Source organism: Ixodes scapularis, unplaced genomic scaffold, assembly GCF_016920785.2.
Source record: "Ixodes scapularis isolate PalLabHiFi unplaced genomic scaffold, ASM1692078v2 PGA_scaffold8__174_contigs__length_109621045, whole genome shotgun sequence".
Taxonomy (NCBI): Eukaryota; Metazoa; Arthropoda; class Arachnida; order Ixodida; family Ixodidae; genus Ixodes; species Ixodes scapularis.
Genome location: NW_024609883.1, coordinates 105,931,292 through 105,945,909, shown reverse-complemented (window position 1 = coordinate 105,945,909; position 14,618 = coordinate 105,931,292). Strand labels below are relative to the sequence as shown.

The window sequence follows — 14,618 nt, the reverse complement described above, 5'->3', positions numbered from 1 at the left end:
CTTTTGGGCGTTTGAAACGTTTTCCAAATAACTTGCGACGGCTTAGGTCGGTACTAAAGGAAATGGAGCTTTGTATTGCCCGTTCCGTTTTTCCCCCGCTCCTGGGTCACCATGTCAGTATTGGATCGGTATGCCATTGCACAGTTTTGAGCCGCTTTGTTAAGACCGCCTTCAATGTGATAGCAAGGCGTGGCAGGAAATACCGCTCTTGATTTACGCAATCCACGATCTTTATTCAGAACGATCGCCTTCGTCGTACCAGTTGTACAAGATCTTTTATTGGCGATGAGTTTGTACGACGCCCGCTCTCCAACGTGGCGAAAGCAGCATCCTTCAGCCCCAGCCTCGCTGACGTCATGATCAATCCTCCTCTTCCTCCTCCACCGCAGAGCCAAAAAGGCGCGCGCGACAAGGTCACGCATTGTCACGTGCCAGTTCTCGCGGCGACTTATTTAGAAGCCTCCAAGTGTGACCGCAAAAACACGTACCGCATTTCTTTTAATGCATACGCATCGCATCGTTGATCCCTGATGAGTTCAAGGTCAACCAGGGAACACAGCCGCCATCGCACCCAACGTTGGTCGCACCAGCTGGATGTTGGCGATTTGGAACAGCTGGGAGCATGAAGGATTATTCCCAAAATAACATTCAATGTTACCCAAAAAATATCTTTTTTTCTCCTGATTTTTTTTTTAGTACAGATGCATATTGCACAGCTTACACCACAGTGATTCTGTGAACAATGATTCAAACATACAGTCTCCAACAGAATGAAGATGCATGGTGAAGTCGAAAGCACGAGCCTGGTTGGATCATACCAGAGAACAGGGTGCAGAACAGCTAAATTTCCCAATATGGCACCCATTTTGGGATGCTGTTCATGGCATCCAGCCATTAGCATTCACAATGAGGCATCTTGCACTACCTTTGTCTGGTCAGTTCAAGGCAGTTTCGCAGTTTACACACACACAACGTTCAGTCTTTGCACTGTCAATGGCCGTTCCGATGGTTTGCGTCCGACCGTGTCGGATCTGACTTTTTCAGCATCAGCATGAAGGAGTCTTTGAACGTTGGTTTTGGTTTTGGCGGCACCACTGGCAACTGCTTTTCCCGACTGGTGAAGCGGCGACCTGCCGTGCCAAGAAGATCGGGCATTGACTTGGCCTTGATGGTGGAAAAGTTGTCTGCCTTCTTGATCTGAGACTCCGGTGTGGAGTGACGGGTGAAGAACTGCCGCGGGACCTCCGGTGGGCTGCCCATGTCGTTCACTAGACACTCCAGGAAGGTGGCATCGTCTGCAAAACAGAATCAAACGGTGCTACTACATTCGTGTTGGAGTCGCTTATCGATTTCCCACCCGTACAATGTCTAGTGAAAAATTGGAGATCACAAAAGCCACAAACTTGCACAACTGCCCATGTTTCTTAAAATCTCCGACGAGGAAACACTGGCGCCATCCATCGGGTAGCCGTAGAACACTTGCAGTTTCCCTGCATTTCCTTTTATTTTTCGCGCATCATTCTCTCTTTCTTGGTTCACTTTTGAAAGTGTTATAAACGTCCATTTCTCATAGGCTATATAACTTTGATTTTGCAAATACAGCAAAACCTTCGCTCTAATTAAATACAGTTCCAGCCAGGGTCGCCTCATAGATGGTGCCAGCATATTCTAGGGGATTCTAAGAACTCTGTCGTAAGCAAAGAAGTGGGTACCTCAGTGCGATTAAGCACAATAGCAGTGGTTCTCAACCATTAACGTTTTGGGGGACCCCTTATGGCTCGTCGGAATTGGGACCCCATCCACTGGGTAGGAAGGCGGGTATTGTACGATTACAATGACAAAAGAATAAATGAAGAAAACGAAATGTTTGCAAACCAAGTTTGAAGCTGACAGGGGGAATAATCGACTACTCACTCGGTGCATATGGTTTGGTCAATTTAACTTCTTGGGACAGTCAACATCATAAAGAAAAAGTTTTATTGATCGGCTTAATTAAAGGTCAAAAGCTTCGGGGATCCCAAAGGGTCCGCGGGGCCCCATTTGAGAACCACTGCGCTATAGAATGACCCCCACCCTCTGCCATATTTCTCTACTGGGCTGTGGGACGCATTCTGTATGTCTTCTCCTCGTAAGAGATCGCGAAAAGTCGGTCCTAAGAAAATGCGAGTGTGTGAATGGCTCTTTAGATGTATCCAAGTAACGGCGACAAGATATCCGGAAAAATCAGCTGCTCTTTTCTCGTTATACCGTCTGCTACGGAATGTTGCAACAATGCGCATGGTTACACCCGTACCGGAGACCTTATCAATTCCCCAAAGTGCCCGCACAATGTCTACTGAGAACCCAAGATGAGATGAGATGTATGGGCGATAAGATACCGGCAAAAATCGGTTGCAAAAATATCCTTTTTTCCTGTAATACCGTCTGCTACGTCATGCTGTAACCATGCGGGTCTCTTTAAGGAGGTGCGATAATAATTCCGAGTGACAATGGAGTAGATAATGGTTTGCGGGGCAGGCTTCTGCCCTTGCCAAGGTAAACATCTTTCGAGTTAATACGATAAGGCGTGGGACAGAGACTTGTAACTGAAGAGATGTAACAGATAAAGAGCATGAATGTCTGAACGTTTGAGGCTCCAAAATTGTCTGTACTTATGTTTTGCATTCGTACAATCTCAGGCCATCATCATAAATTTTTAAATCCGAAGGTGGATGTTAAAACCTGTTGAGGAGACTAAAGCGCTTCGACGCTGTCCGGAGTATGATCGTGGGTACTACTAACCGATTTCGAACGACGAACTCTGGTTTGGAGACTGCTCATAGGATCCCGGTGGGTCGTGGGTCCTAGAGCGACCTCTCCTGTCCGTCGGCCACAAGTTGTGCCAGTTGTTTTTGTTGTTGAGGGTCGTGATGTTGCAGGCTTCGGACGCCGCCGGTCGTTCACGCTTTCTCACCTGCAAACCAAATCGTGCAATTTTATCTTTAGGGAAGCTGCTTACGCAATTATAAGTGCGCGCTAATACCACCATCGTTATTCTCTAGCATATTATTTTAACAAAATTTGCCTCCATGATCACACAGCATTTTGTCACTTAGAAAGATGTACAGTGTAGCGAACCGAGCATCAGCTAAACGATCACTATATAAAGTGTACGAGAACTTAACTAATGTAGTAACCAACTCTGCTTCAGGTCCAGTACCTCATCTGGGGATGTAGACAAAATGTTAACACCAAGATAGGTCTTGCACATCCTGGGTGCTGTGTACCTAAGGTTCGAAAAGAGAGGTGCCTGCCGCTCTTCAAAGCTCCCCCGCCAAGTTATTTACGGATCGCTCAACGGCCCACAAACGCCATATTTGAGGATTCCGGTGGAATCGCTACGGACTGTCCCAACGATCCGATTGGGCCATCGCCAGCTGGCAGTGCGACGCACTATTTGGAGACACACTGCATCAGGTGTCACTATACTTTTTCAAGCTTGGTTCGTTCGGTGCAACCAGGTTTCTTTGAAACCTGCATTAGATAGTAAGAGAACCGTTACATATGTAACGATTCTCTCGTTAGACATGATCGTGTTTGCCTGTTAATTTGAAAGTGGTTGTTAAATGGGCACAATGAAACATGCAATACAGCTAGTAGGCACCGATAACACTTATCGCAAACAAATTCGGTTTTCTGAGTATCTTAGTATCACTTTTCCTAGACCAAGCTGTGAAACAATGCAAGTTATACGAGTATGTTTCATCCCCATCCACGACGCTCACAATCCTTTCGATACCACAAAAGATAATGTGAGGGCTTGTATAGAAGCAAAGAACCCGTTTCCAGATGATCCCTGCTGCATCTCAGACAACATCTTGTTTCCGTGTGCGTGGGAGCGCACTAATGTTGACAACAAAGAGTCTCGAGAGAGGACGCACGAGCCAATTCGAACTCTATGGTCACAGCTATCAGCCGATGTCCCGTCGGTACAATGAACTTACCTCGCTGTAAATAGTTGTACATAGATTAATGGGGATGGTAGGGTAAACGGGTCATTGTGGTTTTAATTTTGTATCTCCAAAACTACCGCATATATTATTGCAAAATATTCATGCATTCTATAGTTACAGCCTTGGGATTAACTTTCCGTCCCTTTTTTACTAGAGCAATTTTTATATTTTTTAGTCATAAAGAGTCAAATCCCGGGCCGAGTTCCAGTTTTTCATGTACCGTATTTACCCGAAAATAGGTCGACCACGAAAATAGGTCGACCCCTATTTATTGAGCCCACCGAGAATAAAAAAAAAATAATTCAAATATAGGTCGACCTTTCTTTTTTTTTTTTTTTTAAGGAACAGGGGAAAGTTAGGGCAAAAGAAACAAACCTTTAATTACATCACTCTCAGCTAAATCACAGGGCGATGTCAAAAACTTATTCATCGTCAGAACTTCCGGACATATCGTCGTCCGAAGCGTCCGAAGCTTCGTCAGCTTGGTCAGCTTGGTAGACATACTGGCAACAATACCTCACTGACACCGTTGTAAAATGACGACAAGAAGAAACGAAAGAAGGTGGAGACGGGCCAGCCACGAAAGACCAAATACAAAGACACGAGCAACGCTGCGAGCCCCGTGAGCAACACGCGACCCGCCGAAGAAAAACATACTAAAATACCTCCGTTTTTTTTTTTTTTTTTTTTTGCGCGTTTGCGAGGGAGAGAGGAATGGAGCGCATAGGAGGGCAAAGTGCATGGCGCATCGCGTTCCTCTCCCTCCCCTTCCCCCTTGCCCAGCGAGGGGAACGCTACAGGCGTGATGGCGAAACCCGACGCTCGAGGAAAATGCGCGAGAGCTGGTGCTGTTCGGTTGTTTTTGTGTTTTTGTGCATCGAAAGCTTTTTGAAACAAGAAGCCGCGCGGCTCTACCGCGACGCCGGCTAGGTGATTGATAGCTCCATACCCTCGGTAAGGTTTAAAATTTTGGTCGCGAATTAGGTCGAAATTCTTTGGTCACGATTATAGGTCGACCCTTAATTTTTGACAACATTTCCGAAAAAAAAAGGTCGACCTATATTCGAATAAATACGGTAACTTGGTACTGGCTTTAAACTGAACCTTCGAAAAATGTTTGAACATGCAGAAAGCAAAAAAAAAATATTGTTCTCTCACGTCATGAGGCATAAGAGGAACCTTTTTTATTTTAATATTTTTAACATTATAATGTAATGAATTTTTGAAATTTTTAGGTTTGAATTGTTGGCAAGATAGTTTACTACAAGCTGTGAACCTTTTAGTGTAATCGTTTAATTGGGTAAGTAGTTTCTTGGTAAGGGTACATCGGAGATCCAGAAATCGCAAAAATATAATTTCGAGGAAAAACATTTTTTCGTCTCCGTACAAAGGCAAATCGCCAGGGGGCGTGGATCTTGACGCAACATTCAGACGGCTTGGAGTGCTCGTTCACGGTCGCTGCTGCCTGGTTTTGTTCCTCGGACTGCATTTATTTTTGTCATGCTAAAACTGCAAAATTGATTTTTTTGGTTGTTCCCCTCAAAGAGCTTCAAAAACGTCTCGAGAAATGTCTAGCAACCCCAACAGATAATTTTCTAAATGCCACGACCGGCGCCCGATTTCAAACTTCAACGGCCGTTTCGACAGACAGCGCAGCAACCTGCGCACGTCAAGAGGAAACTTCCGGGACTATAGAATAAAAACTTGTACCGTCAACAAACACAAACAGGCACTTGAAAAAACACGAAAGCAAGATTACGTGCAGAAAGTGGGCCAAGCAAAAACCACGAGAGTTTACCTGCGGGGACATATCTGCTCCTCTGGTCCGGGGGTCACTCCTGAGTGAACTGCGGGCAGTCGGGAGTCCGGATCGAGAAGCGACGCAGACGCTATCACTCCCTTCAGACAGATAAGGCACGAAAGGCGTCACGCGTGCACCGTTGCGTTCGGATAACGTACAGACTGACCAAGGGCAGGTGATTCAACGTATTGTTAGAGAGAGGAGTCATTAGTGCCTATTTTGAAGCGATCAGCAGTCTCTCTCCTATCGTTGGGAGGAGAGCCTACCCTTTGCACCGCTGCATGCACCAGAGGCGTGCTCGATGAGCTAGGAGACAGTGACAGCATCTCGAGAGTTTGTACGCAACGTGAAACGGCGAGTCGCTGTTGCGCAACCATGCTGCTGCGATGAAGTGGTTGCGAGTCGTTGGGGCAACGCAACATAAATGTGCGAGGATTGCATCTAGTACGTTTGCTACTATCAATTATGCTAGTATGTGCACACCATTGCTTCGTTTACTGGAGTACTACCGAACAAATGGGAGGCTTGGGTATCGACGTCTCGAGTGTTGTGAACTATACTGCAGAAATTAAACGGCGATTTCGAGTCGTCTGGGCTACTGGACGTAAATGTGTAACGACTGCGCACAATTTTTTTGCTTTTTTAGCCGCACTTCTATCTGCACATCATTGTACCATTTACCGTTGCACAACCAAATGAGCGGGAGATCCGGGTATTGAGCACTGAACCGTTGGAGATTGTACAAAAGTAGCACGCAACTGAACAGTTGGTTTTATCAGAGTGAGCATTCATTAGAGTTTGAACAAGTAGCAGTGCTCTTCAATTTTTCGCTCAAGTTGTTAAGCGAACTGTCCGAGAATATGGGACTCCACCGTAAATTAGTTTCTCTCTCCTACCCATAGGGACACACCCAGCTGGACTGGGAATGGTCCGGTACGCAACCCCATTAACTTTGCAATGCGGCACCTGATAGGGACATAGCATATCCCTATCAGATGTCAAGTATCTATTGACTTAACTGTTCATTACGCAACCGTTTACTAAGAAATTGTCGATTCAAAGCATGCCAGGCGGTAGATCTTCACATCACCCCTGAAACCAACACTTCTAAAGGTCCGTTCGTGCGCTTAGGCTTGCTTACAACCGAGGTATCTCTTCCGACGAGAGAACACACTGGCAGGCTGGCGCCAGCTATGAGGTGACCCTGGAACTGCATTTTACTAGAGCCAAGGTTTTGCAGTAGTATTCGCCAGATCAAATGTATATACTCCCTTTGAGAAATGGACGTTTACAGTAAAATCCCAATTGTACAATCACATTCAATCCCGATTTCGGGATGATACAAATTTTTTTAGAAGCCCTGGACAAAGTTTTATTTTATCGGGATAGTGCAAATGCTCTCTCTCAGGCCGCAACGGATGATACGAACGAAAGAGCCGACCTCGAGAAGAAGAACCCCCCAGATTTTACAAATACTGGGGGTCATCGAGGCAAACGTATCGTGGCATTTCCCACGAATTGGGAGGCTGTAAAGGTATTTTGAGAAAGGACACTTCGGTATATCATCTTACTAACACCGATCACATTCCACTGAGCCACGAGCGACCCTTTTGCGCAAAGGCGGCGGTCACGGCCAGGCGCTGTGGCGTGGGAAATCGCAACTGCCACGGGGCCACAGTCACCCCAGCTAGAAAGCTGCGGTTAGGGCTAGGGTGTTCTACTCTGGCCCTAGCTGCTCTTCAACCACGTATAGGGCTAGAGCAGGGGTCTCTAAACCCCACTCGCGGAAGTCTTCCAATCTTCTCTCCCAATGAAGCCCAGCCCGCTTCGCTAGCGGGGCAAAAAAAATTGCGCGTAGAGAAATGGCACCAGGACTTGCTCCAAATGCACCAACCTAAGATACCGGGAAGAACGAGAGAAACCGCATTGCAACGCGGGTCCTCTCGCCGTATCATTAATTGAACACCGACATCACCAGCACTACCATACTTAGTGCCCTGCTTCCTGTCTGTGTAACTATGATAAAATTTTATTGCATTCCCATATACATCACACTTAGTGTCCTATGTCACTATTGCATACCGTCAGCATTAATCCTATCATTCTCGTTAGTCTTTTGCACTATGCGAAGGTATTAAGTTCCCATGCGCTTTGCTTTAGGACTGGCGAGTTTCCTTGGCCACAAGCCTAGTGTAATGTCATAATTAGCTAAATATAAAAAGAATATTGAAGCATATCCTCCTTACGAGATTTTTAATACTCGATCTAACATTCATTTATGCGTTCAAATAGTTATCTAGGTATATTACGTTTTTCCCTGCTTATGATTACTCTTTTTTCCTTGGGGCCCCTTAGCCAAAAAGTTTGGACACCTCTGGACTAGAGTAAAAAAACCAAGAAATAAAAACAAGCGAACCAGTCCCAGATGTAGTGCAATACCGGCGGTATTGCACTGCCTTTTAAGGCACGTGGTCGTAAGCAGAGTGTCAAACAGCCTTTGGGAACAGAATCACGTCGGCTGAACAAGCACCAGTGGCCAGCCAGCAAGAGGGGCCCTTCGATTGCGGAGAGCAACTCACACAAAACGCAGCTTACCAAAGAAAAGAAAAAACAACTTTTATTATTACGGAATTATGTACAATCTGCCCTTTCCTATACAAAAAGAAGGCCTTCTCTGTCCTCGATACGGCAGTCCAAAGAACCCCCTCAACGTATAAATCATCCGTATATTAATCGTAACAGTCTCATCCTCTTATTAAAACGTGAGCCTGGCGGGAGGGGAAATCATAACGTTAAGTTAAACGATCGATGCCGCAAAAGCAAAAATAAACTCCGAGTAGGTTACGCGCAAAACGAGAAGAGAGAACAATGTGCCCGCACAATAACAACCGCCAGGTTCTCCCGTTTTCCGCCTGGCTCGTCAAGTTCTTTGCCGTCGTTCCACCAGTAGCCATCGCGTGGCTTTTAAAAGATCCACTACGCCAACGGTTGACCAACGTCTACCCCGAACGCACCGAAGACACCTTACTGGCGACACTCTATTCCGTAACTTAGGCGGAATAACAGTACGTCTTTCTTGTGTCTGCGAGCAGGGTTGGCAAACAGTTCTCCCAGACACGACAAGAAACACCGGCGTTGCCAACAGGAAGTGTGGCCGGGTCACCAGCAACAACTGCAAGCAGAGTGGGCCAAACGTTGGCCAAGTTTTCCTGCAAACCTGACAAAAACAGCCTGTTGGCAACACCGTTATACTTCAGTGTTGCCACTGCGGCAGACCGCCCATGTGTGTGCCAGTATGCAGTACCCCTTAGAGACGCACTTAAGACGTTTCTGAGATCGTCTGTTCTTGGTGATAACTCATTCTACGGGATCTCAGCATACCGGAAATCTAAAAATTATGCTCGTGCGATGTCTATTTTTTTACTAAAAATGCGATCAAAGTTCCCGCCATACCCCTTTGCAAGCGGAAAAATCTGGAGCAAAGAATTCAGTGCAAGCGCTGGTGGCGTGACGACGGGCGCGTGTTGGCCAATCGCAGGTTGCCTTTCAGAGAGAAGCGGCTTGCTACTGGCTGATGCACGCCCGCCGGCGCCTCCGCTGGATTTTGTGATTCAGATTTTTCCGCTTGGAAAGGGGCGTAGCACAAACAAGTTCAATCGCATTTTAAGTAGGGAAATAGGTCCCGATCCTTAAGATCACGTAGCATGCGTTATCATCAAGAACAGACGATATCCGAAACGTCTTTAGTGCACCTTTAAGCGCGTCCGGGTCGCCAGCAAAGCAGTTGGCGCGTCTCTGCAACCGGCGTTGGCCAACCGTGACTGCTATTGGTGCCTCGGCCCAGGGTTCCTTCCGATTGTAGACCGACGCATCAATCTTCCCACTCGTCCTCTTCGGAATCGGAGTCGTCGCTTGATTCGCTGTCCTCTGTCGGAAAAGAGAAAGGCGGGGTTTGCAGGATTAGGTCACGCAAAACTCGCAGCCAGATCACAAGCGAGACCGAAGCTGTAACAAAGTTGTGGTAATACACCCATGACTGCAAAAGCCTCAACCACAAATTCAGAAAGATGCAAAGATAAGTGCCTGGACCAAGGAGTTAGGCCAAGAAGTATGGCGACGAAAACGTGGGTAATTTCCGACGAGAGAAATGGTTTGCAATGATTACGCCGAGCGGTTACATCAGACTCTCACTGAAGGCTGCTTTCAGCTTTCAAATGAGATAACCTCCCTTCGTTCGAAAACATGCAGTACACGTGGATGCTTTGTACCTCTCTTGTTCTGCTGCCAAAAATAGGTAGAAGGTCAACCGAAAGATAAACTGCGCTCAGAGATAGCCTACCCCACTTTTCCAACCACTTTTCTGCCGCCGAAAAAGTGCCAAAAGATAGCCCGCTCCTGGAAAACGGGTTGCCTCGCGAGGTGGGACAGGTGTGCAAGAGCTATGGCAATGGCAGTGGTAGCTTCTTTAAAAACTTGGAAGACGAGCGAACAAACGCAGAAAAATACAGCTGAAAGCACATGGGAGGAAAGCCCATACTGACGAGCTCGGGAATGCTGGGGTTCCAATCTACCGCGTTTGCACGATTCTAACGCACACTTTTTTTCACCAAAGTCGGGGCCCAAAACTACATGCGCGTTACAATCGAAACCAAAAATCGAAACTCAAAAGAAAAACGCAATATTCGGTACAAAGCGGCTATCCTTATCGCCATCGTGACCACTTGTTTACATTCGACCATTTTGGTATCCGTATCACGCGCATTCTTTCGTGTCTACAGACTCGTGTCAGCAGTTTTAAGATGGAAAAACCAAAGGAATTCCATTAGGAGGCTTAATTTAAACGAAAGGCCATCTCGCTGGCGGGAAAAGAGAACAAGGGGGCAGCACTGCGTGGCCTCGCAATTCCAGCGACCCGACGAGCTCGCAAAGTGTTGTTTGGAAGAAGTCCCTCTAATAGGCGACGGTCGCGCACTCGTACAAGCGCAAGAAGCGCGGCACTTAAGACGCTTTAGACGGAAGCAAGGATTACCCCTGTAAACAGCAAAGAACCATCGTCAGACTCCGACAATGGCGACTAGTGCGCGGCATTTATGTTTGCCTTGGCGCGTTTCATAAAATCTGTTCTACGAGGTATGTGTTCAACCTTGATTAGTTTATCTGCACAGTAGAATCGGCAGCAATTTACTTTCTGGATGCCTGGAAGCTAAATCTGCCTGCACGTTAGAATTGGAGGTGCGTTAAATCGTGCAAACACGGTAATGAAGGGACCGGGGGATCGGGATATCGCCGTCTGCTGCGAGTGATCGGCGGTGTGCTGTGATCGGTCGATCGCAGCATGTAACGATGTCCCAGTCCTGCTGTGTAGATTAGGGCCGCTGGGCTCGACCCCACCAAGTTTTGCAGCATGCAAGTTTTGCGGTCTGCAGATCTGCACGGTCAGCTGTATTTTTATAGCCCATAGCCCAAAAATTCACTCTCATAGCTGAAAAACGAAATGTCGTCCTAACGTACGTTTATCTAGTAGATCGTCTGGACATCTTCAGCGTGCAACAAGGATCTCGTTGAGACAGCACCCGGTCCACAAAGTGCCTTCGTCAGACAGCACGTCGAGAATGATGCAACGGTTTCATCGAGGTTCCCTGCCAACTTACGATTGGCTACAGATTGCTCGCAACTGACCTTCAACCGCACTTGTTTTGCAGGCGGGTGATACCGCTATCAGCAGCCCTACGATGGGCGACTATCAACGGCCCAAAGTGGCTTCCCATATCGATAGTGTGGATAGCACCGCAGATTGTTTTGCTCCGTTTTAGCAATGCCAGGAACCTGGACTTACGTAAGCATGCCCTTGCCCTCTCCTGGAGCGCTCTCGCCAGGGCTCCGGCCAGACCCTCCAGCTTGTTGTCCGAGGGCGGGGGTTTCGGTGCGTCTGGAACCTGGAGTGAAAATTCACACACACACATAAGGTCACACTCGCACAAGCTCATACTTGCGCAGAGTCGCACCCGAGCAGACTCGCACTAGAACAGACTCGCACTAGAACAGACTCGCACCCGAGCAGACTTGCACCCGAGCAGACTCGCACCCGAGCAGACTCGCACCCGAGCAGACTCGCACCCGAGCAGACTCGCACTAGAGCAGACTTGCACCCGAGCAGACTTGCACCCGAGCAGACTCGTACCCGAGCAGACTCGCACCCGAGCAGACTCGCACTATACTCCGTTTCACCTTACTTAGGACCGCAGCGGAAGGCTGGGGGCTGTGACGCGACCCAGACAAGTTATTCCTACGCATAGCGAAGTAGTGCGTCAAAGACCTTGGGCAGTACAAAGCATGGATATACTTTAGCCTTAGTTTAATATTTTGTGTCGTGTACCATCAACACAAAAACAACTTCTGTATTCAAGAAGGGCTTTCAAACGTGATATCTAATACATAATTAGGTAGCATGTCCGGAGAAATTAAACTTTCAGTTGGCAACGCTGCCGTTGTGTTCGTTTCTTCATGCGTTTGGTTCAGGTTTGCTTTCCAATTCGTGACGTGATCTTAAAAAAATGTTTCTTCCCAAGAAAAGTTTTTTATTTAACAGTTATTGTACACTCTGTGAAACTCTGATAAATGTTTATTGGAAGCAATCATTTCAACTTTATAAATACTTTTTGCCCATTTTTAAGATGTCACGTGACAAATTGTCGTTTTTTGCGTAATGACTGCGGCATCGTCAAGCATGTCTCCGTCAAAGGCGCCGGTACTTCCATCACCAGCTCGCTTCCAGATGACATTTGCTAAAACCTCGTTTGGAAAAGAGGCACGCCAAGTTGAGCTGAACGTTTACTACAATAATTGGGGCCAACATTGCTAGGTGCGAATTCGCACAGTTCGAAGCTCAAGGGGCCTTCGCACGTTGGTGCCGTCTCAGAAACATTCGTGGATTCAGGAGGCTGTGTTCACCGGGATCACGACGGACGAGCTAGTAGGCCATCGTAGTGAATGGAACAGAAAACATCCATTGACAACATGTCTGGTTGCGCCGTGAAGCGGAGATTTATTCGTCGATGCCGCATGGTTTTTGCGGAATTGGAGAAAAGAAACAAAATAGCTTCATACCGCCGTGGGTGATTTGTCACTCGCTCTCTGAGAGCTATAGTGTTGATGAACGTTCCCCCTACGTCGTGGCAGTCCCATTAGAAGTTCTTGTTAAACGCACACACGGTTTTGCAGCAAAAACTATGAATTAAAACACTCACTTTGCTTGCTCTTTCACTTTTATTTAACGATTTATAAAACCGTGGCCTGCGCGTTCTGCATGCGAGCAGGAGTATGCGGCGAACTTCCAAGCAAGCAAGAGCGTTTCGGTTAAAGTCAAGGTTCGATTGTTACCGCTTACCTGAATTGTTGAGCGACTTAAAACGAGTAGATGGGTTTCTGTGTGCCACAAGTAAAGCGAAAAGCTTCTGCGGACCCTGCTTCTGCTCGACGGGTAAAGCTATCTGCGTAAGCCTATCCCACACAGAAAGGCGACGAAACCGTCGCGCGTCGATCTCACAACTCCAGAATGCTCCAGCGCTCCGTAATAAGCGAAGAACATTACACAAAGTCAGGTATGCTAATCGAAAACAGCAGATGCGATGGTTCATCCCCAGTGAGCCCGCCTAAACCTTCCTGCCGGCACGATTGCAACCCGCGCACTGATACCGCTGATACGCGCTTGAGGAGCAAGCCGACGTCACTTCTAAACATGCGCTTGATTGGCTCTGGCGGTCCGTAGCTTTGGCTCGGGGTCCAACTTAAGGTGAAACGGAGTACAGAGCAGACTCGCACCCGAGCAGACTCGCACCCGAGCAGACTCGCACTAGTGCAGACTCACACTCAGTTCAACTGGCACACACTGACATTCGCAGTCATACTCGCACAAATTAACCTGCATAAATCTAATGTCAAATTTACTCAGTAAACCATGTAAACTAGGACAACATTGAAATGGGCATGTGTAATTAACTTGAATTTGAATGGTAATTAACTTGAATTTAAACTGTCCAAACAGAGAATGAGAGGAAGGCAGCACAGATGCATTGCCCTATCTGTCTCTCTGCTTAGTACCTATCAGATCAAGTTACCTATAGCTAAAACTCTTAGCTTTCGGCACCTATGTCTGATGGAATTCGACAACTACTTGCGTTAATGTCACTAAAATAAAATAAGCATTTAGTCAAAACTATGTTCCACACACAAACATCGGCATCTCCGGTACCAAGAATACTAGGGAGAAAAAAATTCATTAGAAGTAACGAGTGGTGCAAGAAACGAAGAAAAAGCCTAGCAGCCTAGAGCGCAGCAAGATGCCTATTTCCCTGGTCGCTTGAGTACATTATTTCTAACCTTACCACAATGAGTGTTAAAATCACTACTAATACTATACACAGAAAACCACCACAAACGTAAAAATATAAGGGCAAAAACAACCAACAGGAATAACGGCACTTATTCTGTTCTTTCTGATCAGCTAATGCAACACTTTGTGTACAATCGTGCATGAACTCAGCTGCACCATTCCCAAAGTGCCTTCAATTTCTTTTTACAACATATTTTCTTAGTTAGAGTGCAAATGAACTAACCGACATTACCGTAATATCCTGAGTCATTGCCCACCCCACTTTTTGGATGAATATTGATTTCTCAAAAAAACCACCCCAACAAATACCCAACACGAACTCCACGAACATTCATCCTACCCGAATGAGGCAGCCGCGGACCTTACGGCTGGAGGACTTTCGTGACAAAGCAGAACGAAGGAGAGAAAGACACCTCACTTTGTTTACACATCA

At 46.8% G+C, this 14,618-nt stretch overlaps 2 protein-coding genes and 1 pseudogene across 2 annotated transcripts in view; 1 reads left to right on the top strand and 2 right to left on the bottom strand.

Annotated features, from left to right (window-relative positions):
- Positions 1-208: 208 nt before the first annotated feature.
- LOC8031018 lies at positions 209-6,093 on the bottom strand. Its single transcript, XM_002403984.4, has 3 exons — positions 5,791-6,093; positions 2,782-2,953; positions 209-1,295 (listed from the first exon to the last, which is right to left on the bottom strand). The coding sequence occupies exons 1-3, from the start codon at positions 5,800-5,802 to the stop codon at positions 991-993; spliced, it is 489 nt and encodes a 162-aa protein (XP_002404028.2). The 5' UTR covers positions 5,803-6,093; the 3' UTR covers positions 209-990.
- Positions 6,094-8,384: 2,291 nt separating this feature from the next.
- The window catches only part of LOC8031020 (neural Wiskott-Aldrich syndrome protein), a 32,724-nt gene continuing 26,490 nt past the window's right edge, over positions 8,385-14,618 (bottom strand). Inside the window, exons 11-12 of the mRNA XM_029979348.3 lie at positions 11,630-11,729; positions 8,385-9,720 (exon numbers count right to left, since the gene is read on the bottom strand). Of these exons, the coding sequence (XP_029835208.1) occupies positions 9,665-9,720; positions 11,630-11,729 (156 nt within the window). The 3' untranslated portion in view covers positions 8,385-9,664. The remainder of the gene's footprint in view (positions 9,721-11,629; positions 11,730-14,618) is intronic.
- LOC8031019 lies at positions 8,662-9,486 on the top strand (annotated as a pseudogene).